At 50.0% G+C, this 18,207-nt stretch overlaps 5 protein-coding genes across 5 annotated transcripts; 1 reads left to right on the forward strand and 4 right to left on the reverse strand.

Moving 5' to 3' along the window:
• Positions 1-578: 578 nt before the first annotated feature.
• TRIVIDRAFT_228155 (uncharacterized protein) lies at positions 579-1,823 on the forward strand (the record flags this gene model as incomplete). The annotated part of the gene is made up of 3 exons (XM_014094952.1): positions 579-590; positions 652-878; positions 1,499-1,823. The coding sequence occupies 3 exons, from the start codon at positions 579-581 to the stop codon at positions 1,821-1,823; spliced, it is 564 nt and encodes a 187-aa protein (XP_013950427.1).
• A 1,287-nt stretch (positions 1,824-3,110) lies between these two features.
• TRIVIDRAFT_206874 (uncharacterized protein) lies at positions 3,111-3,854 on the reverse strand (the record flags this gene model as incomplete). The annotated part of the gene is made up of 1 exon (XM_014094953.1): positions 3,111-3,854. One exon carries the CDS (start codon positions 3,852-3,854, stop codon positions 3,111-3,113), a length of 744 nt encoding a protein of 247 aa, XP_013950428.1.
• Positions 3,855-5,087: 1,233 nt separating this feature from the next.
• Positions 5,088-8,059, reverse strand: TRIVIDRAFT_228157 (uncharacterized protein; the record flags this gene model as incomplete). The annotated part of the gene is made up of 5 exons (XM_014094954.1): positions 5,088-5,541; positions 5,599-6,844; positions 6,901-7,609; positions 7,738-7,984; positions 8,052-8,059. The coding sequence occupies 5 exons, from the start codon at positions 8,057-8,059 to the stop codon at positions 5,088-5,090; spliced, it is 2,664 nt and encodes an 887-aa protein (XP_013950429.1).
• A 1,269-nt stretch (positions 8,060-9,328) lies between these two features.
• Positions 9,329-10,945, reverse strand: TRIVIDRAFT_39944 (glycosyltransferase family 31 protein; the record flags this gene model as incomplete). The annotated part of the gene is made up of 1 exon (XM_014095060.1): positions 9,329-10,945. One exon carries the CDS (start codon positions 10,943-10,945, stop codon positions 9,329-9,331), a length of 1,617 nt encoding a protein of 538 aa, XP_013950535.1.
• A 5,992-nt stretch (positions 10,946-16,937) lies between these two features.
• TRIVIDRAFT_40076 (uncharacterized protein) lies at positions 16,938-17,675 on the reverse strand (the record flags this gene model as incomplete). Its single annotated transcript, XM_014094955.1, has 1 exon — positions 16,938-17,675. The coding sequence occupies one exon, from the start codon at positions 17,673-17,675 to the stop codon at positions 16,938-16,940; it is 738 nt and encodes a 245-aa protein (XP_013950430.1).
• Positions 17,676-18,207: the final 532 nt, after the last annotated feature.

Genomic DNA, 18,207 nt, shown 5'->3' on the forward strand with positions numbered 1-18,207 from the left:
ATGGGCGTTCTTCAATGTTCAAGTTACCTTAAGAGCCGGACATGTATATGTAGTACTATGTGGTACCCTGAAGCGAAACCGAAATTACATAGTTAGGTAAGGTACATGTAGGTATATAATCCCCCACCTTTCTCATCAGCCTCTAACAGCTGGCACGCACGTGCATCGAGCTCTGAAGACGTTATCCCTCTTTTCCTTTCTTCTCTCTTCTTCTCTTTTCTTCTATTTTATTATGCTGCATTCTACACCACTTTTCCTCCTTCTCTCTCTTCTTCTCTTCATCGCAATTCCTTCTGTAGATTCTCGCCGTCGTCCCTCTTCGACCCCGTGCGCTTTGTTCTCTACATACTCGTCCATAGCGTCTGAACAACCTCTTCACGTTATCCCAAGCTTATTCAAAGATCTCCAAGGTTATCCTTCATCATTCACCGTTCCTATCCCCATGCTGACAGATTATCGACCTAGATGAGCGGCAACAACGACTGAAGCCCTCCCTCTTCTGGAGGAGCTGTTTCTGATCGTCTGTGACTATGGCCTGGGATATCTAGCAATGGATACATTCCACTCTCCCTCGGGCTATGGCACCCTTGGTAAGTGTATATCAAGTCCTCTGCTTTGTACCACTTGTCTGTATACTGACCGGGTGCCTAGAGGATTGGCCAATGGGCACTCACTACTCCCGAAACAGCTCGTACTACGGCATCTGAGAAACCGCAGCCCAACGTCCTCAGCTGTGACGATTTAATGGACGAAATGCGTTCTATCCTCGAAGATACAAATGCCTCGACGGTCTACGTTCGCGATTTCTCTAAGTTACGCGACGAGATGATTCTATCTCAGCATCGAATGAAGGCATTTATGACTGCTGTAGTCAACATGTTCGAGGCTATGAGTGACAAGATCGATCCAGTCAAGGCCATAGGGATAGCTTCAACAGGGGCCGTACATCTACTATTGCTACTATCTACTACCATAGCTACTATCTACTACTCCGTATATTCCTCTAATATCTGCTATTATTAATGCCCAGGCCGCTTTAAATTTAAGAATGAAATGCTGAACAGCGAACATGGGGGGCTGAATATGTAGTCACTCCCTACAAATGGATTATCCAGTTTACCTAGATGTCGGGTTCTTTTCCTTCCCAACTGCTTCCCGGACTGTGGAGGTCCAACACGCGGAGAGCTACATCTACAGCAAGCCTTAACACCTAAAGTATATCCCATAGATGCTCTTTGGTGTTATATGTCCAAATTCCCACCGAAGCTATTGGGTGTAATTCTGCCCTTAGGCTCGCGATGTGGGGATATTTTAGAATATGCCTCAGCGACAAACTGAGTCGATGATCCAAAATCTGGAGACGAGCCAAGTCGGGAGAACTTCAGCTGGTAGACACTCCTTATTGCCACTGCCAGCTAGTCGGACAGTCGCCAAAGCAATACTTATTCAACGGCTCCTTTTCCTTCTATCTTGTTCTTCCTTATTAATGACCCCATAGCCACACGCTGCCAGCAAATCATCGCCAAGCCACCGTCGATAACATCTCTCAAGACGGCAATCCAGCTTGCGACGCAACACCACCGCTCTCGTGTCAAGGTATGGCGCCGCTGACTGCGCAATATACGACCAGTATCTCAGTCACCGTGCAAACTGTCCCCCAGAGCCAAGCAGCTTTGGGGGCTGCTGTCCGGCGAGTCCCAAGACACGACAAACGCGCAACAGCACAATGGCAGACTCTCACCCTGGCGGCTCCTCAGACCGTCGTTGGACAGATGACGCCTGCTCCCAAGTCAGACGAAACCCCAAGCAAGTTGCACGATTGATTGATATCACGCCACAAACTTCGCTATGCCCAAAAGTGCGAGAATAATTAGTGACCTCTGCTTTGATGCTGTACAGCCGATACGCCAGGCTTAGCAGTGGGTAATAGGTATGTAATAAACCGCCCATTCGCGCAAAAGAAATCTTTCCCCCATGACAAACCAATCCAGAAGAGGATGATCTAGGACATTACTTACACTTTCCATCAGCAACCTTAGTCCTCATCAGTGTCACTCGTGTCCCTCTAGTCCTCTTCGGCGAGGCCATCTCAACAACCTCACTGCTCGCGTTATCGGGGCTGCTGCCGTTATTGGTTCCCGCTGCAGTGCTGGGAGTTGACTGTCTGAACCAGACCTTGGCCGCTGCGAACGGGTTATTCGTGCTCGTTGTCGGAAGGAGTTAATATAGTCTGATCAAGACTTGTTAGATCTGGATTTACATACGTAAATATACGCCAACACTTACCGGCTCCGATCATGGCAGGCTAATTAGTCAAAAGTCGTTGACGTAGTATGGTCAGAGCCTCATCTATCGCTTCCTGTATGCGATATAGTGCCCGGGTTTGAGTAGGTGGTATTTGAGGAAGATAGATTTCTGCTTTCATCCAACACCACGTGTTGGCGTTGGGAGATTCTTGTAGCTTCTCAAGGTTTTTGTCTGACCTGGAAAACGGGGGTTGCAACGAGTCTTCCAATGGTTGTTCTCCTTTGACTCGTCATTCATCGCGGAAGCATCCGTGAGGCCATCGTCAACCAACTGGACCAACCTTATCTGACCGCCTGCCATAAAAAACGCGCATTGTCATTGCAAGCGGAACATCTCTTCAAGTGATACTTCCACTTAACTTCCACAAATTGTATTAGTCCTCTAGGCGGACGCAGGAATTCGCAGGCGGCCGCGATCCAAAAGGTGACCTTGATCGAAGGAGATGATCCTCATCCAACTAGTTGACGCAAATTGAAGAGATTGTCATCTGCAGTCTATCAAAAAGATAGACTAGGCTCATTCCATCATAATCAACTATTGACATAGTTAATGCCAATCGCATGTTTCGAGATACGCTATTGGCTAACAACACTGTCTCTCAAGAGAAGTTCATGGGTAATCACAGATCATAGCCACCATATTATGCAGTGCTATCAAATAGCAAGCTCTCAGCTGGGAAGTAGAAATAATGCATAGATGATACCAATCATCACATCGCTAGTCTTTTCATCCAAGCCTTCCATCCCCTCCTTTTACCAATCCCTTTATTTATCCTCCAAGCCATGTCTCACAACAGCACCCATTTACAAGATCCCAGGAATGAGAATACCACCGAGAAGGCCACCCCTGCGAAGTCCTGTAAGCAAACCAGTTAGCCCTCCTAGACCTCCAGTAAGGCCCCCAAGGCCACCGGTCAATCCTCCCAGGCCACCAGTCAATCCTCCCAGGCCACCAGTCAAACCACCCAGTCCACTCGTAAGTCCACTCAATCCACTGGTAGCTCCTCCAGTTCCCGCCAGCAGACTTCCCAATGCCGGAATGCCCTTCAGAATATCCGCCAGCGTAGCTGTGGCTGTTCCTGTTACAGCTCCAGTGGTCGAATTTGCGAGATTTGGTGCTGTTGCCCCGGTAGCAGCGCCCGCAGCAGTCGTGTTCAAGGCGTCAGTCGGACTCCCAAGGTTTCCGAGCGCAGAAGTCGTAGTAGCCGTAGTGTTGGTGGTGTTCGGGGCAGCTGCCGTAGTATCAACCTGTCTCTTGTCATTGAAATGGATGTTTTCGTGTAGAGCCTCCATAAAAGTATCCATAATCTCGACCTCCTTCTCGTTCATGCCAAGCTCATGCTTGTGCTCGGAGAGAACCTTGAGCACGGCCAGCTGGCGCTCGCTGAACATGTCAGCCAGGCGCATGTTTGAAATGGCAGCGACGTCTGCGGACATGTCGGTAGTCATGTCAGAAGCCATGTCGGCGTTGAATTCAGCGGACATGTCTGTGGGTGCAGCGAATGCGCTGCCCGCAAGGAGGGAGACGACGGTGGTGGTGAACCTCATTTTGAGACTTCTTCTATGATGAACTATGAGTATTTTCGTGTCGCTGGAGCGTATGTATCTGAGTCTGCTAGCGATCTGTCTGCTGCTGGAATATCCCCATCTTTATAGAGATTGTGAGCGCATCCTATACATTCATTGATGCTATTCAAGGGATCGCAGTGTTGACGACATTTGATTCATTTCATAATGTTGCCCAGGTAATATCATACATGTAGCGTGTTTGAAGAAACCTACAGGAATGCAATGGCTCTGCCAATGAACTTCAAAACGGTTTCCATACCACAACTCGCGGGGAATTATATCACTTGTTAGTAGTTGGTATTCATCAGCATCAACCCACATCCCAGAAGTAAGCCTCAATATTTTCACGCATAGGCAATGAAGCCAACGTGAGAGCAAGCGAATGGCGGTGCCATTTGAGACCTCATACCATCTTGTGAAGCAAGTCAACAACCTCCCTTGGCAGGGGCAGTATGAGACTCTGATTCATTTCCTCATCCAACGCCGATCAGAATATCAAAATTCAAGCGGCAGACGTCATATTCTGCGAGGAGAGTTGCGATCTTCGCACGAGTATGCAAGATGGCAGAAGAAGCCGGTTTGGGCAAAGAGCATGCGGAGGAGTTCAACACTTCAATACTATATTACTCATACATCAACGCATTCTGCTACAGCCTATTTCCCAAGATGACAACAACCTTGTATCATTTGCACTTTAGACATCAACTAGAAATTACGTCGCTGGCGTTCAACATCTTCCAGTCCTCAGTCCTTATTGACCTTTTTCACACCAATCAATACACCATAAACCGAGTCGCTTTTCTGTTTTAATCGAACTAGCACAAAAACCGTTGCTGTCTCACTTTACTCTCGAATTATGGCGCCACATCCTTCCCCAGAAGTCTTACAATTGGCGGCCTAGATGCAGTATGAGGCCTATCGACCCTCAGGTTCTCGTCACATGCTACGAGTAAATACTGGTTTATGCCGTCAACTTTAACAGCCCCTGTTTACGTGCTCCCTAGGACGATGACGGATCTCGTCCAATCATTTATTCATTCCAGTAAGCGTCCCATATACAAGTACTCGTATGCATCCAAAATGATCAAGCAACTGAAACCCGTCAACGAAAACATGTCCATATTGTATATGTTCATGTGCTGTATATGTACATGTGTATTGGTATATAGATTCCATCATGTCAGATGTCGAGCCATTCCAAACATATATCAATCAACCAAATCTAATCCCTGAATTAGCACTCCATGTCCCTCCACTGCCCTGTGACCCTCCCGCTGGCGGTCCTCCAAACTTGATGCCCATGGAGGGGTTCCACGTTCCAGACATTGTGTTTGGGGTCTGTCCGGGTTGCGGCGGCATCTGTGGTTGCATTGGTGTCTGTTGCGTCTGTCCAGCCCATGATTGTATCGAAGCCTCCGCGGGACTCTGGACGGCTGGTCTGGAAAATAAGGGCTGTTGTTGTGATTGTTGATACTGCTGCGACTGCGGCTGTAACTGTGGCGGTTGCTGTTGATACGATTGCTGATACGACTGCTGGTATGACGGCTGGTATTGATCTTGTTGAGCTGGTTGGTGGGCCACAGGCTGGACTGCGAATCCAGATGGGTTCTGAACTTGCTGCTGGTGATTGATATTGAGATTCGAAAGGGGTGGCATATTGAGCTCCCTGTATTGGCATGTTAGCTGTGGACAATAATTGTTCTCATCAGTAAGGGAGACTTACTCCTCCAACCTCTTCGCCTCTGTCCGCCGCTCTGCCGCCCAGGCTTTGACAGCATCTCGAAAACCATTCGCAACTATCCTGTTGAGGTCATTGTAGAATTTTCTCCCCACCTCCAAGTTGGTTCCGATTTCCTTGTACTTAAAGTACGCGCCGTTGAGTTTCTGCAGCACCTGTTCGCGATCGCGATGACCCCTGCCATCAATGAGACGTTTCTGAGACTCAAACTCCCTGTTTGAGCGCTCTATGAGTATCAAGAGGTTATCTTGCTCTTGTGCTTCTTTTTCGACGGCTTCAAGTTCAGGCTCGTATAGCTTGTCTAATCGCTTCTCGAAAAACTCTTCAAAGTGAACCGTCTGCAATGGTGTCGTGGTATATGTTCGCTCTAAGCGAGCTGCTTCCTTGAGAATGTCGGGCTTAATGTCATCGCGCCGTGCTGCCTCCCTCAGGCTCTCGACCTTTTTCCTTCTCCTACTCTCCAACCGCAGGATGTCATTGTATACGCTTCGCAATCGCCCAACGGATGCTTTCAAATCACTCGACGTTTCGACAGGGGCGCTCGCAGGCACGTAGTTCATCAGAAACTGGTTCGAACCCGATAAAACTTCCAACAGCTCCTTATTCGCCATGAACTTTTCCCGTACAGCGTCATCGCTGATGGCGCTGTTCTGGAAATACCCTCCGATTTCGCCTATTGCTGCCCAAAACTTGGAACCGTTGGGCTCGGCCTGGCTCTCGGGTCGCAGCCATCTACTGGTGCCGTACTTTCGGCGCAGCTGCTCATCCTCCTCTTTTTCAGCGGCCAGCGCTGCTTTACCCTCTTCGAATATCGCCCAGTCGTTGGACCGCAGTTTATCAATATCGGCGAAACTCCTTTGGATCTTGTTGATTGCGTCCGATTGTCGAATTTCCTCTGCGTGCTGAATCAAGCTCGGTGGAAGACCAAGCGGCTTTTCCAGCGCTTGCAATGATCCCGGTAAGCCAATGGAGCTGAGAAGCGTGTGGATCTTTTCTGTCAAAGTCTCTAGCTCTTGGATGATGTTTTGGTTCACCATCCGGTCTCTGCGCTCCTCGTAGATGGATATCGCTACGTGAACTGAGAACGGAACCAGCTTCGAAAAAAGTGCCGGTCCAAGCTCAGCATGATCACCCAGGTAGTCGAGGGGATTGGCCACTTGAGGAGGCGTTCTGGCGGTTGCCATGTTGGCTCTCTCAAGTATTTTCAATTCGGCCTTTGGGGGGACAGGATCTTTTTGTGACTGTTAGTGCATGACCAGCTGCAAGTAAATACCAGCGAAAACATACTAAGGAAAATCAGGTCGTTGTCCTTTTCAGCCCTCTTCAAATCCTCTTCCAGCTTTCGTTTCAATGCCTGCAAATCTTCCATGACTGTCTTGTTTAGAGAGGCAACCCGACCTTCTTTGATGCCATCATTTGCACAGAGGACGGCATCTTTCAGACGTGCAATCTCTTCACCGTACTTTCTCTTCTCTAGGCAATCGCACGCGGCACGATATTGAGCGGCGGCTGCAAAGTGGTGATGCTTTGCGTTCATGTGATGTATCCACGGGCTGCTGACAGCTTCACTGTTAACAGCGGCCTCGGCAGCCAGATTGTACAGATCAGAAACCCTCGCAGCCAGCTTTGCAATAGAAGCGTCCTTGTAGCCGTCCATAACAGCCTTCTGCCAGAAGCACTCTTGGCTCTGTGCCAAAAACAGCTGCACCAGAGATTCGAGGCTATTGTGGTCCATGTCGTCGGGCGGGTCAGACATGCGCAGCTCGGGAAGCACGGACTTCTGAATGTGAGAGAGAACGCCGGCGGCTAGGGAGAAGTAATTGGCAGCTGACTTCAGGCCTTCGGTGTCTCCTCGAGGAGTATTGAGGGCCAGTTGGGAATACAAGGCGGCGAGATTGTAGAGGACATTCATGAGCTCGTATTTGAGGTTGTTGTGCGCCATCGGTCGCTCGGTATGGTAGCCCAGCGCGGGATACCAGGTGAATTCGGCGCCAATCTGGAGAATCCAAGTAATCATCAGCATCTGGCACCTTTGTCTCATCTCCTCCTCCTCGGGCTTTGCTGGACTGCTGCCATATCCGTCCGGATAGTAAAACCCCCAAGCCCCCCAAATTGGTGACGCACATCGATTGGAAATTTGCCACCAATCCACACAAGCTGGCCCGCGTACACCTGCAGCTTCTTGATGCCGCTCAGGTGCGGCTCCCGCACATTGATGGCGTCTCGGCGCAGCGCATCCACAGCCTCGAGATCGTACTGGAACATGTCCGGGTGCTGGTCATACTTGGTGTTGATGTACTGCCGAATCGTCGTCGAAAGCGAAAGGTGAAGCGACCGGCGGAACGGAATGCAGAGGATGTTGGTGGTTGGCCTGCAGCAGACAAGTGGTTAGAAAGCCCGAGACACAGAAGAGAGCAACGAGAGAGAGATTGCATTACGTAGACATTTTGGGCGCCGGGCCGCTGTCGGGCCTCGAGTGAACGCGAATAGCAGGCGGAAAGGAGTTGTAAGAGCGGAAGAAGCTATCATGAAATGGCCTGGAAGCTACTATTTGCATCCTTTTGCTTGGCTGGTTGGCGGGGCATTGCCGGGTTATCCATAGAGGGGCATGGATGACTCAGCAGTGAGGGAGCTCTGGTGTTGCATCTCATGTCGCTTCGTACATACCCTGGAGCAGTGATGTAAAAATATAACATGTTTGACTGGGGCGGAAATGCCGTGATTTAATGCTTGAAAGGGATATTTCATTGAGGGAGGTAGAGAATAAAGGTAGTCTTTTAGGTTAGTACGCAGTAGTATCTGTAGGCATTGCTTCATTTTATGTTCCCTTTGTAACCCATCAAACATATTACATGCATGTTCTGCTATGGCTAATTCAAGGGAGCGCCAGCGTTCTGGTGATTCTTGTATAATATTATGGATATACATACAACAGAAACTCCAGATTCTGGTATTGACATCTAAATTTTAAATTCATATCGTCTATAGCTCCCTTTCATTAAAAGTCGATCTACTCAGGCCTCCACCACCTCGCCGTCTCGTCCCGGCTCATATCATTTGCAGATCCTGCAAACCACCTTGCAACGCATAATTCGAATCGATGCGGCGCTGCACTAGGCCGTCATCGCGAAAGGACAAAATCTACATGATATGATACATCCCAAGCCAATGTTCCAGGATGAAAGAAGGCAAAATTTGCGAAAAAAAAAAGAAGAAGAAAAAAAAAAAAGAAAAAAAAAAAAAGAAAAAAAAAAAAAAAAGAAAAGTCATTGAAGAAAGGGAAACAAGAGTTCCCCCGCAGTGACCTTCAACAATGAAACCCCCGAGCTGTTCATGTCCTGCATCCGACTCTTTTGTATGGGACGCACGTAGATATTGATATCCAGCCTACCCAGTTCCGAAACGCCAGCCCTTGAGAAAAGAAGACAGAGTAAAAGAAGAAAAATCTATGGTTTGCTGACTTTTGGCATCAAAAGCAGCTGTTGATGGCACAATGTGTTCTGTGTGTTAGGCCCTTGTCCAGGGAGGAAGAGGACAACATCCTAGGCACTGGGTAAGTCACACAGCCAACTACCCAGGTGAAACGTGTCCGTCCTTTCATGGTGACACCCCGGAAAAACGTTGTCTCAAGCTGTTCAACGTGACTTGCCGCTCTTTCAGACTCGAGCAAAGACTGAGAGGGCGGGAAAAGGTTGCACTGCGTCTTTTTGTGGCTTTATGAAGGGATCCAAACAAGCTCAATCACGCCGTCGATGTTGCTCATTGGCTTTTTGTCGGCGTGGACCCATCTCTCGTCATTTTTGCTTCGCGTATATGTTTGCAAAACGGAGCCATCCGATTGGAGTTCGGACTCTTGGAGCTCCCAGGATATCTTGCGCCCCGTCTTGAGGAGCGACTGTCGCCGTGGGCCAAACATAAAGTCGAGGTTCCAGCCCTTGTTCTCCGGTGCAGCATACAAAGTGGCTTCCAACTGGTTGGTATCAAAAGTGATGCCCTGCGGGTAGTGGGCAATGGAATAGCCTGAGATAATAAAGTCGTCCGTTGTTTGGAATCGCATGAGAGAGCAGTCTTCGCCGCACGCATGAGCAATCTTGGTGTACTGGCCAGGCTTGGCGACGTGCCAGCCTCCACCACGGTAGTGATGCAACGAGAGCGGCTTGATTCCCCATTCATAGAAGCCGCTGGGGTGACCGAAAAAGTCGAGCTGCCAGAGATCCCAGAGTGTGGTCAATCGCACCTCTGTGTTTTCGTAGATGCACTTGCGCAGGATGATGTCGCCCTGAGGGCCCCAGCCGGAGTTGGACTCGAGAATCTTTGCCTTTGTGGTGCAGTTGCCAAAATGTCCGGTGATTTTCTCGGCCATGGACCGAGATAAGAAAACGCCAGCTCCTCCAAAGGCTTGCGAGCCGTGCCGCTCGATGGCACCGACGTCTTCGGACAGAGTGCCAATGTACATGTCCCTCGTGTGGTCGAAGGTGGCCATCTTGTCAACGAGGCCATGCATGTTGGGGAAGAAAGTGTCGTCGTCACAAGTGACCAGCCACTTCTTGCTCTTTGATTCGGGATGGGTGTAGAGAGTCGGCACCAGGGTTAGGTAGCGGACGGCCATCTCGACCGACGAGTCGGAGTGGTAGACGTCGACGTCGATCCCCACGTCGCCCAGCATGTTGGCCACCTCCTGGAGCTGTTCGTCGGTGGCATCGAGAAGCATGAGTAGCAACTTGCCGCCGTTTGAGTTGCCGTGGCTGTCGGTGAGCCAGAAGATCCACTCGTTGATAGGCGTCGTGTTTGCATCCATGAAGCGTTTGTACGTGGTCGAGACTCCGAACATGTAGTCAGACGCGTCGACGCTGCGAGGGTAGCCGGACGCAGGTACATCGACCTCGAGGGGAGCAGCACACACATCGCCTCCGCCGACGTCTTTGCCCAGGTCAACCGTTCTGAAGCTATCAGGGAGCAGTTTCTGAGAGAGCTTCGTCATTCGCTTGCGTTCGAGACCGTCTTTGCGAGTGAAACGGACATAGCGCTTCATGTACTGAAACCTGTCCTCGAGATGGTAGCGCTCTTTGATCTGGGTTAGGTGGGCATGGTCGGCGTTGCAGTCCATTTTAACGTTGGGAGTCGAGTTAGGTTTGCTGTCGAGATGCTGCTGGGACTTGTGATGTGATTTGTATCCTGGTCTGATGCCGGCTTGCTCGAGAATCTTGGAGCGTACGTGAAGGCTGTCGTCGTGCATGGTGGCCATGACGATGATGAAGACGCAGAGAGCGCCAACTATCGACCGCACAATTGGGCTCTTCATGCTGATAAATCGATGGGGGCCTGGCAGCATCTTGATACCCATCCTAGAGAAATTTTGGTAGTCGATGGTTGTCTGCACACCCCGTCTCCTGTCGACGGGCTCTGAAGCATGTGCTGCCAACGAGGCTCTGCACTGGATTTCGCAAATCTCGCAACGCCAATTTCAGTTGTGGAGTTTGCCTTGCCTCGTAAAAAGCCTAAATCGACCAGCGCAAGAATTTGGGTTGAAGCGAGCGTGAGGATCGGTGGCGGATAGGCAATGGGTCAAGAGTACGAAAGAGTCTCTGTTGCGGGGAGAAGAGACTGTGGATTAGGTGACACAACCAGGCTTGTTCGAGGAAGCTTGATTCGAGAGTTGAGAAACACGGGGGAAAGCAAGCAAACACGCAAACAGCTCTCTGTGAAATCGAGTCCTACATGTATCGATGGCTCGCCAGAGTGAAGGAAATGCGCGAGATGAACGACGAAGAGAGATTGACAAATAGAGAGGGTGATTTTGAGGAAGAGAAGGAGAGGAGAAGATAAGAAAAGAAAACTTTGAGAGATGGAAGAGGCAAAGGACAAAAGACAAGTGAACAGGGCCAGGAACGGACAGACAAGAGGATGAGGAATATGAACAGCACAGCACAATCCCTCGGAGGAACTCAAGCCATCGGACAGCAGACGAGAGGCCAAACCAGCAACCGAGTCAAAGGAATTTCAGGTATGATGAAAAGAGGGTCCACAGAGGGCCGGACTGTGGCAGGGATTTGGCTGAACATTGGGCATAGAGTAATAGAGCACGAGTAGATGAGGAAAAGATGGAAGATTTTGGTGGGGGCAGTGTTTTGGACCAGCATGGGGGGCGGTGACACGCCAGGGCCCGACAACGGGTACAAGGCTGGTGAGAGGCGGCGGGTAGCGAGACATGGCAGGCACGGAAATGATTAACAGGAGCTGGTGCGGATGTGCGGCGGACGGTGTTATGCGAGCAGGTTCATGTACGTTGAGGGTTTGCAGCGGAGGAGTACTCCGTAGGGAGGGTGGGTGTTGGGCACTGTATTTTTTTTTTTTGTCGGCGCTGAGCAGCTGCTGTCACCGTCCAAGCGGGCGACCTAGCGGTACCTATTCTACAGGTGTTTGACTCTGTGGTTCTAAGGTGCCTAACTGCCATGTACCGGTACTATTTACAGCTGGAGACGTAAGGAAATGGAACGTTGGTTTCGTCTCTGCTCTGTACTCTGCAGACCCAAGTCCAAATAAGGTACATGCATATATTCAATAGCCCATCTGTCTCGTCGACATCCGCGCAGACAAGCTTTTCAATTCCACGATGCTTGCCTTGTTTCGCCCTAGTCGCTGCTGCGATCCCCCGTCTTCTGGAATCGCTAGGCCCAGCTTGGCCCTGGCTCTGGTTGGCTGGCAGGGCCTAATGAGGCAGCTCAGGCCTCACGATGGATGCGGCCCGCAATTTCAGTTGGCCTGCTAACGAGAATCCGGGAGGACGAGGCATGTGATGCTTGGACGGGCGTGTTTGCGCTACTTATCGCTGGCCAAAAGCCAAGTCTAGATTCCGCATGGCTTTAATTAGATGCGGTGCCTTTGCATGAATGGGCAGGGGGACCGAAGAAAGGGCCCTTTTCCCTTGTGTCGATACACAGTAGTACTATGTAAGAGTATGTGACACTCAGGGGAAAAAAACCTCTTGCTTTTTCCTCAATCCAATCAAAAGACATCATCGACTGACTCTTGGACTGGATTGGCCTTGAAACCAAAACACAAAGCCCCTGGGTCGCCGTTGATCGCTGCTCCCCACACGCAAATCTATGCCGTGAGGGACGGTCAAATGCGGGCCTCATTTCGCCCGTCTCCCTACAACGTACATACAGGCAGTAGTAATACTGTAATATTTATCTGATGTACCACTACCTGCTGCGTGTATTAGTCGTAGTCTGTAGAATTAGTCTTACAGTACCTAAGCTAGATGCAACTCTGGCCGTCTGACAGCTGCTTGCTCCCTTGACCGCTGGATAAAGAGACTGGACGGCATGCAGGGGCTAGGCCAAATGGCGATATTCTTCTCCTGCCTATCACCATGCTGGCGTGACGCATCTCGCAGGTTCCAGACTACTACTATGTACATGTACTATCCATACTGGGCACTAGGTAGATGAGCTCTTTTCAAGAAGAAATCGCGCGTGGGCGAGGACAAACGCATCTGGGCAGCTTTGAATGTATGTGCTTTTGGGACAAGTCCATCACCACCAACACGTCCTTTGCTCAACGGACTGACGCCCCAATAACATGCCATATTAGACTACTATACTACTCCTAGGCTTCTTACGATTACCACATCCCACCTCGCTACGAACAGCTCAGCAACTCTTCCCCCCCCCTGAGCTATTATCCTATTCCCTCAGCGTCCTCCCCGTCTCCATACAGTGTGCCCATTCCTCTTCGGATCACCGCCATCCTGTAACGCTCGAGGCGGAGCAAAGCCGAGCCAGAAACGGGGCGCGCGACAAAAAAGCCAAGTTTTCGCCTCTCCCTGTCCAGTGGGGCCGTGCCTCACCCATGATCCACCGCAGCAACAAACTTTTCCTTGCTTCGGACGTCATTGGTGTCGCGGTTTTGCCTTGGGTGGCTGGCGATCGGCGTTGAGAAACATTGAAGCCGCGCAAGCTGTTGATTGTCGCGTTGAGCCATTGCTTAGGGGACATGATTCGAGCGTGGGCGCTGAACAGAATCGACACTCGACACAGCCGTTGCAAAAGGATTTGGTGTTTGGTGTCAGCAAAAGGTGAGGTTATCACTGAGGTAATCATTTAGTCTCTCGGAGTTACTTAGTCCCTCGGAGCCACCCGCGTCAAATAAGCCAATGCAACTGTGTTGTTTCTAATCGGGCCCTCGAATATTATAACCGCCGGTGTACGGAGTCCTCCGTATGAACCTGCAGATTCAATCTCCAAGCGACCGGAAAGGGGAAGCTTGTTCGTGGACCAGGGCTATCAAACAATGCATTGCTTGTCCCGGCGTCCCGATCTACATCTCTAGAAGGTGCCAAGAATCAATCTACCGCTTGGCTCGGCTTCCTCAATTAGAATATGGTTCCTTGTATGACCCCCCCTGTCTCCCTGATACGCCCACTAGTATGTACTTGTCCTAGACCAAGGAACCTTGCATCCAATCTTCTCTTGATTCTGTCATTTTTCCTGCAAAACTATTTGCATTATTGTACACATGTATGGTGTATGGTCCCCAGCTAGCCTCACAGCAGAATACGGAGTACCCGATACGGCGATGCAGTCTTGGAGCGTAGTAGCAGTGGTGCCGGGATTCTTCCACGGGTTCGCTCCCGCGTTGCCTGTCAGTCTTGCAAGTAGCGCACTCTTCGTTGCGACGTTGTTCATTAGTGGTGATTTGTGTTTGTTTATATTGCTATTGTGATAGAGCATCTGATGATTGATCAATAGAGGACATCTACTAGGTATATCTTCATCCGCTGTTAGGTACCCAACGGTAAGGCATACCGACCTACCTAGTAGGTACCTAGGTAGGTTTATCTGCATCTACTAGGTAGTTATATCTACATCTACGAGATATATCTACATTGACACAACTGGCTGCACGCTTAAAGCCGTTGATGTCGTAAAGATATACCTTGTATGCCTCGGAGTGTCGCGTCTTACAACCTACATAGGTAGGTAATTATCCACACTCCCCCGCGGAGATTCACCTGTGCCGGAGTTTATTCCACAAGCATGAGTATGTACCTGCTCCGTACGCATCTCCTTGTCCTTTGCAATGAGTCTAGACCGCTGATAACGTTCCCCCAGGCAGTGGAGACGCAAAGTATTTCCCACGCCTCATGCCTCAAGTTGGGGCAATGCTACAATACTCGGCATGGCACGGACAATGTTGTTGGTAGCGTTATCGTGACTAATGAACATGTAGGGCTGCCTACAGGAACAGATGCCACGTGCCCGCTGGATGTTTCAAGATCGAGCATTGATACCTCATTTTTCTATTTATAATGCTTCGAGAAATCTGTTAGGTGCAGCAGACTTTCGTCCCCCATACCAAGGGTTCCCCCTCTAACATCACAGTTGATCTCTTTACTTTCCACCGCTACGTCACCAAAACCGTCAGTTTTGACAGACCATTATCGCAAACTAGGTACGAAGGGCCGGATGGAATGGCGCCCAAGATCGCACATGACCAAGCTATGTACCTACGAGCGTTGATGCTATCAGCTGAGAATCAACCAGTGCTCCTGAAACTTGAAGCTCGAACAGAAGCAAACTGATATAATGTGTCAACTCAGCAGTGGAAGCAGATGGAAGCAGATGGACAAACCGAGACAGCAGCAGTCGATATGTACGTAGCTATGCGCAGCTATGGGCAGGCTCCACGAATCACGAATGAATAGCGACTTCATTGGGTGGCGTTTTGCGCTTTGTTCACTGCATGGTAGCTGAGCTCAAGCTTTCAGCTACCGTCGCAATATTCCAGCCAGCGCTATCATTCCGTTCGACAAAGCGCTTTATTGACACGTGCTATGCATGCGCGCATATACGGGCTGCAGCTTGCGCGAAGCCACCGACAATCAACGCAGTTTCGACATGGACAACCAGCCACGGATGGGAATCAATCCTGCTAATCAGATCTATTGATGTGCCCTTGTCCATATAAATCGCCCGTTATCTGCGCTTCCCCGCATCTCACGTTTTGAGGGTGACAGATTGCCAAGCCTGGCTGGGTCTTTCTTTGCCTGGGCCTTTCATCGCCTTCATTGCTGCATTTTATATGTGCATTAGTCCTAGCCCCATGGCTGCCCAAGATCTTCAGCTGAGAAAAAGGGTCCCTCACATACTGTTTGCTGTCCATCAAATGCATTCCTTTGACTAGGCATCTGCAATTCATTCAGCTGGCCCCCCATTCAGGGCAGACCGTGCAGATTGCTTCAAAGGCATACAGGCCTTGTGATGCATACTATTTAAGCTTAGTTGATTCGAGACAAGGGTCTGGATTTCTTTGATTGAGTGTAAGCCGCGGCTGAAGAGGGTGCTGTGACAGCTTGGAAAGCTTGGCATGTCGCGGCCAGTGCTCGGCGACAGATTTAAAGACCGAGAGTTCTCCGGATGCTCAGGTAGTGAGTTGTTGGAAGGCCTATTAATGAGGAAGAGGTGTTGAAAATGCCCAGATATTATAATATATTTTGTTGGAAGATAAAATCTCGTTTTACGGAAAACCGATCTATATACGGCTTATCTACAATGGCGGATACCTGTACCTTCAAATCGACCCATGCCGATGTAACATCAGAAAACACCTTCATGGACAACAACGAGGTTTTGCCGCCAAGCTACGGAGCAGAAGACACAAATGCACTGCTTCCTCCGCCATATTACAGCCAAGAAAATGTTGGGGATTTGAGGGCGGACGATGCTTTTTTATCATCCAGAGGATCATCTGGCACTCTGTCAAAGTGCTGGAAGTGGATCGCAAAGGAGATGTCTTCGTCAACGAGCGTACCGTCACATAGGAGAAGTAAGTTGGATATCAATGAGGAAGTGCAGAATGTTTTCTAAAACGCGATGTGATTAGATCCAGATATGTGTTTTGGTGCTTGCTGTCGCGGCTGATGTGGTCTGTTGATGGATCGGTTCTGCGGATATCTGGTTGCACAGATGGGTTACTATTTTCATTGTAGATATCATAAATGACTACGTATTTACCTGTTCATAATTGGAAATGCTGCTTGCTGCATGTAGGTTGGTTCAGCTGGAAGAGCAACAGTAGCGTTTTGCTCTCGAAAAGATGCACGAGGTGAATTTGTACAAACCTCAATATGTACCAAGGTGAGTTTAATCAGCAGGCCTCTTACTCGGCCGGCCAGTTCACACAACATGCATCATGGCAGCTGTTGACAAATTGTTATAGCAATATAGCTTCTTTGCGCGTCTCTGAAGGCCATGTGGCATGGCGCAGCACGACACGAAGCATGTCCGCCTTCTCATGGACGATAATCAGCTATAAACGCCCTACAGTTCCCACGTCTGCTCAACCTCGTGCGCATACTCGATAATATCGTCTGGTTCCAGCGAGCTCCATTTGGACCCGTGTTCCATCGCATCAAGATAGTGCTTCAGCGCCAGGGCCGTCTGATTTGCCCATCGCTCGGGACTCACAGCGCCCACGCCCGTAGCCATGGGAACCATGAGCAGGCTGCGGATCTCGTCATGCTGCCCAATTTGCCTGCCCTCACGAATTGCTCGGTTGTGTTTGTCTACCGCGCAGAGCAAACTCCACGTGCACTCGTAGATGACCTCGTGGTCCCAGTTGACGTTCTGCGGGACGCGCATTGTCGGGCACAGCGCCAGATATTTGGTGTGCCAGGTATTTTGTGAGCGGGCGTGGAAGTCGTCGGGGATACGGAGCAGCGTGCAAGTCCCCGGAGGAGCGAAGCCGCGCCACTCATCATACAGCTTGGCCTGGGCGGCTCTTGTGAGGGCGAAATAGTCGCCGCGAGGAGAGAATGAGCGTGAGATGGCGTCGTCGAAGCCTCCGTCCAGTCGGCCGTATGAGTTCGCAGGGGACACGATGAGATCGAACTCGGCCTCTACAAAGGCGAGGGCGCAGTTGTGGTACGTGATTGAAACGGAGGAGAGGTTGTGAGATGCGACGGCAGCCTGGAGGGCGGTGCTGTATTCGTCATCCATGCAGAGAGCGTGGATATGCGGGATAGGGGAGGCATGTTGCCGAGATGTTGATGATGGCATGGCGAAGCAACAGAGAGGCTGAGATGTATGCTTGCCGGCGTGGTTATTGATATTTGGTGGTGGCGTTGTTGGTGTTGGAGCTGCACTGATACATCTTTGTTGTCATTTTAGCAACTGGATACCTATTCTTGAGCGGCCGATGCAGGATTACATAACATGGAATAGATCCTGGTCAAAAATTATATGGATCACTAGAGGCACAGATCGCAGCCAAAGTGAAAACAGACGCACATCGGTCGAATAAATGATAAATACGTGTCAGCGGCTGGACATATCTTATGGATTGAAACAAAGAAGGCATTCGATACCCGTCCAAGCATCTAAAATACATATATCATCAAGCGCAAGCCAAGTTTGAGGCTCAGCGAGACACTGTGAATGAATCTATGCCCGTACTTGAACCAGTCGGCATTCGATGCCAAGAGGTAGCATCAAGCCAGAAAAGAGCCGAGACAAAGGCGGGTGGCAGCGGCCGTCGGTGCGGAGAAAAGGGTAGTACGGGACATTACTCGGCTTTTGTGCGCATGACAAA

Source organism: Trichoderma virens (genome assembly GCF_000170995.1).
Source record: "Trichoderma virens Gv29-8 chromosome Unknown TRIVIscaffold_91, whole genome shotgun sequence".
In the NCBI taxonomy this organism is placed as follows: domain Eukaryota; kingdom Fungi; phylum Ascomycota; class Sordariomycetes; order Hypocreales; family Hypocreaceae; genus Trichoderma; species Trichoderma virens.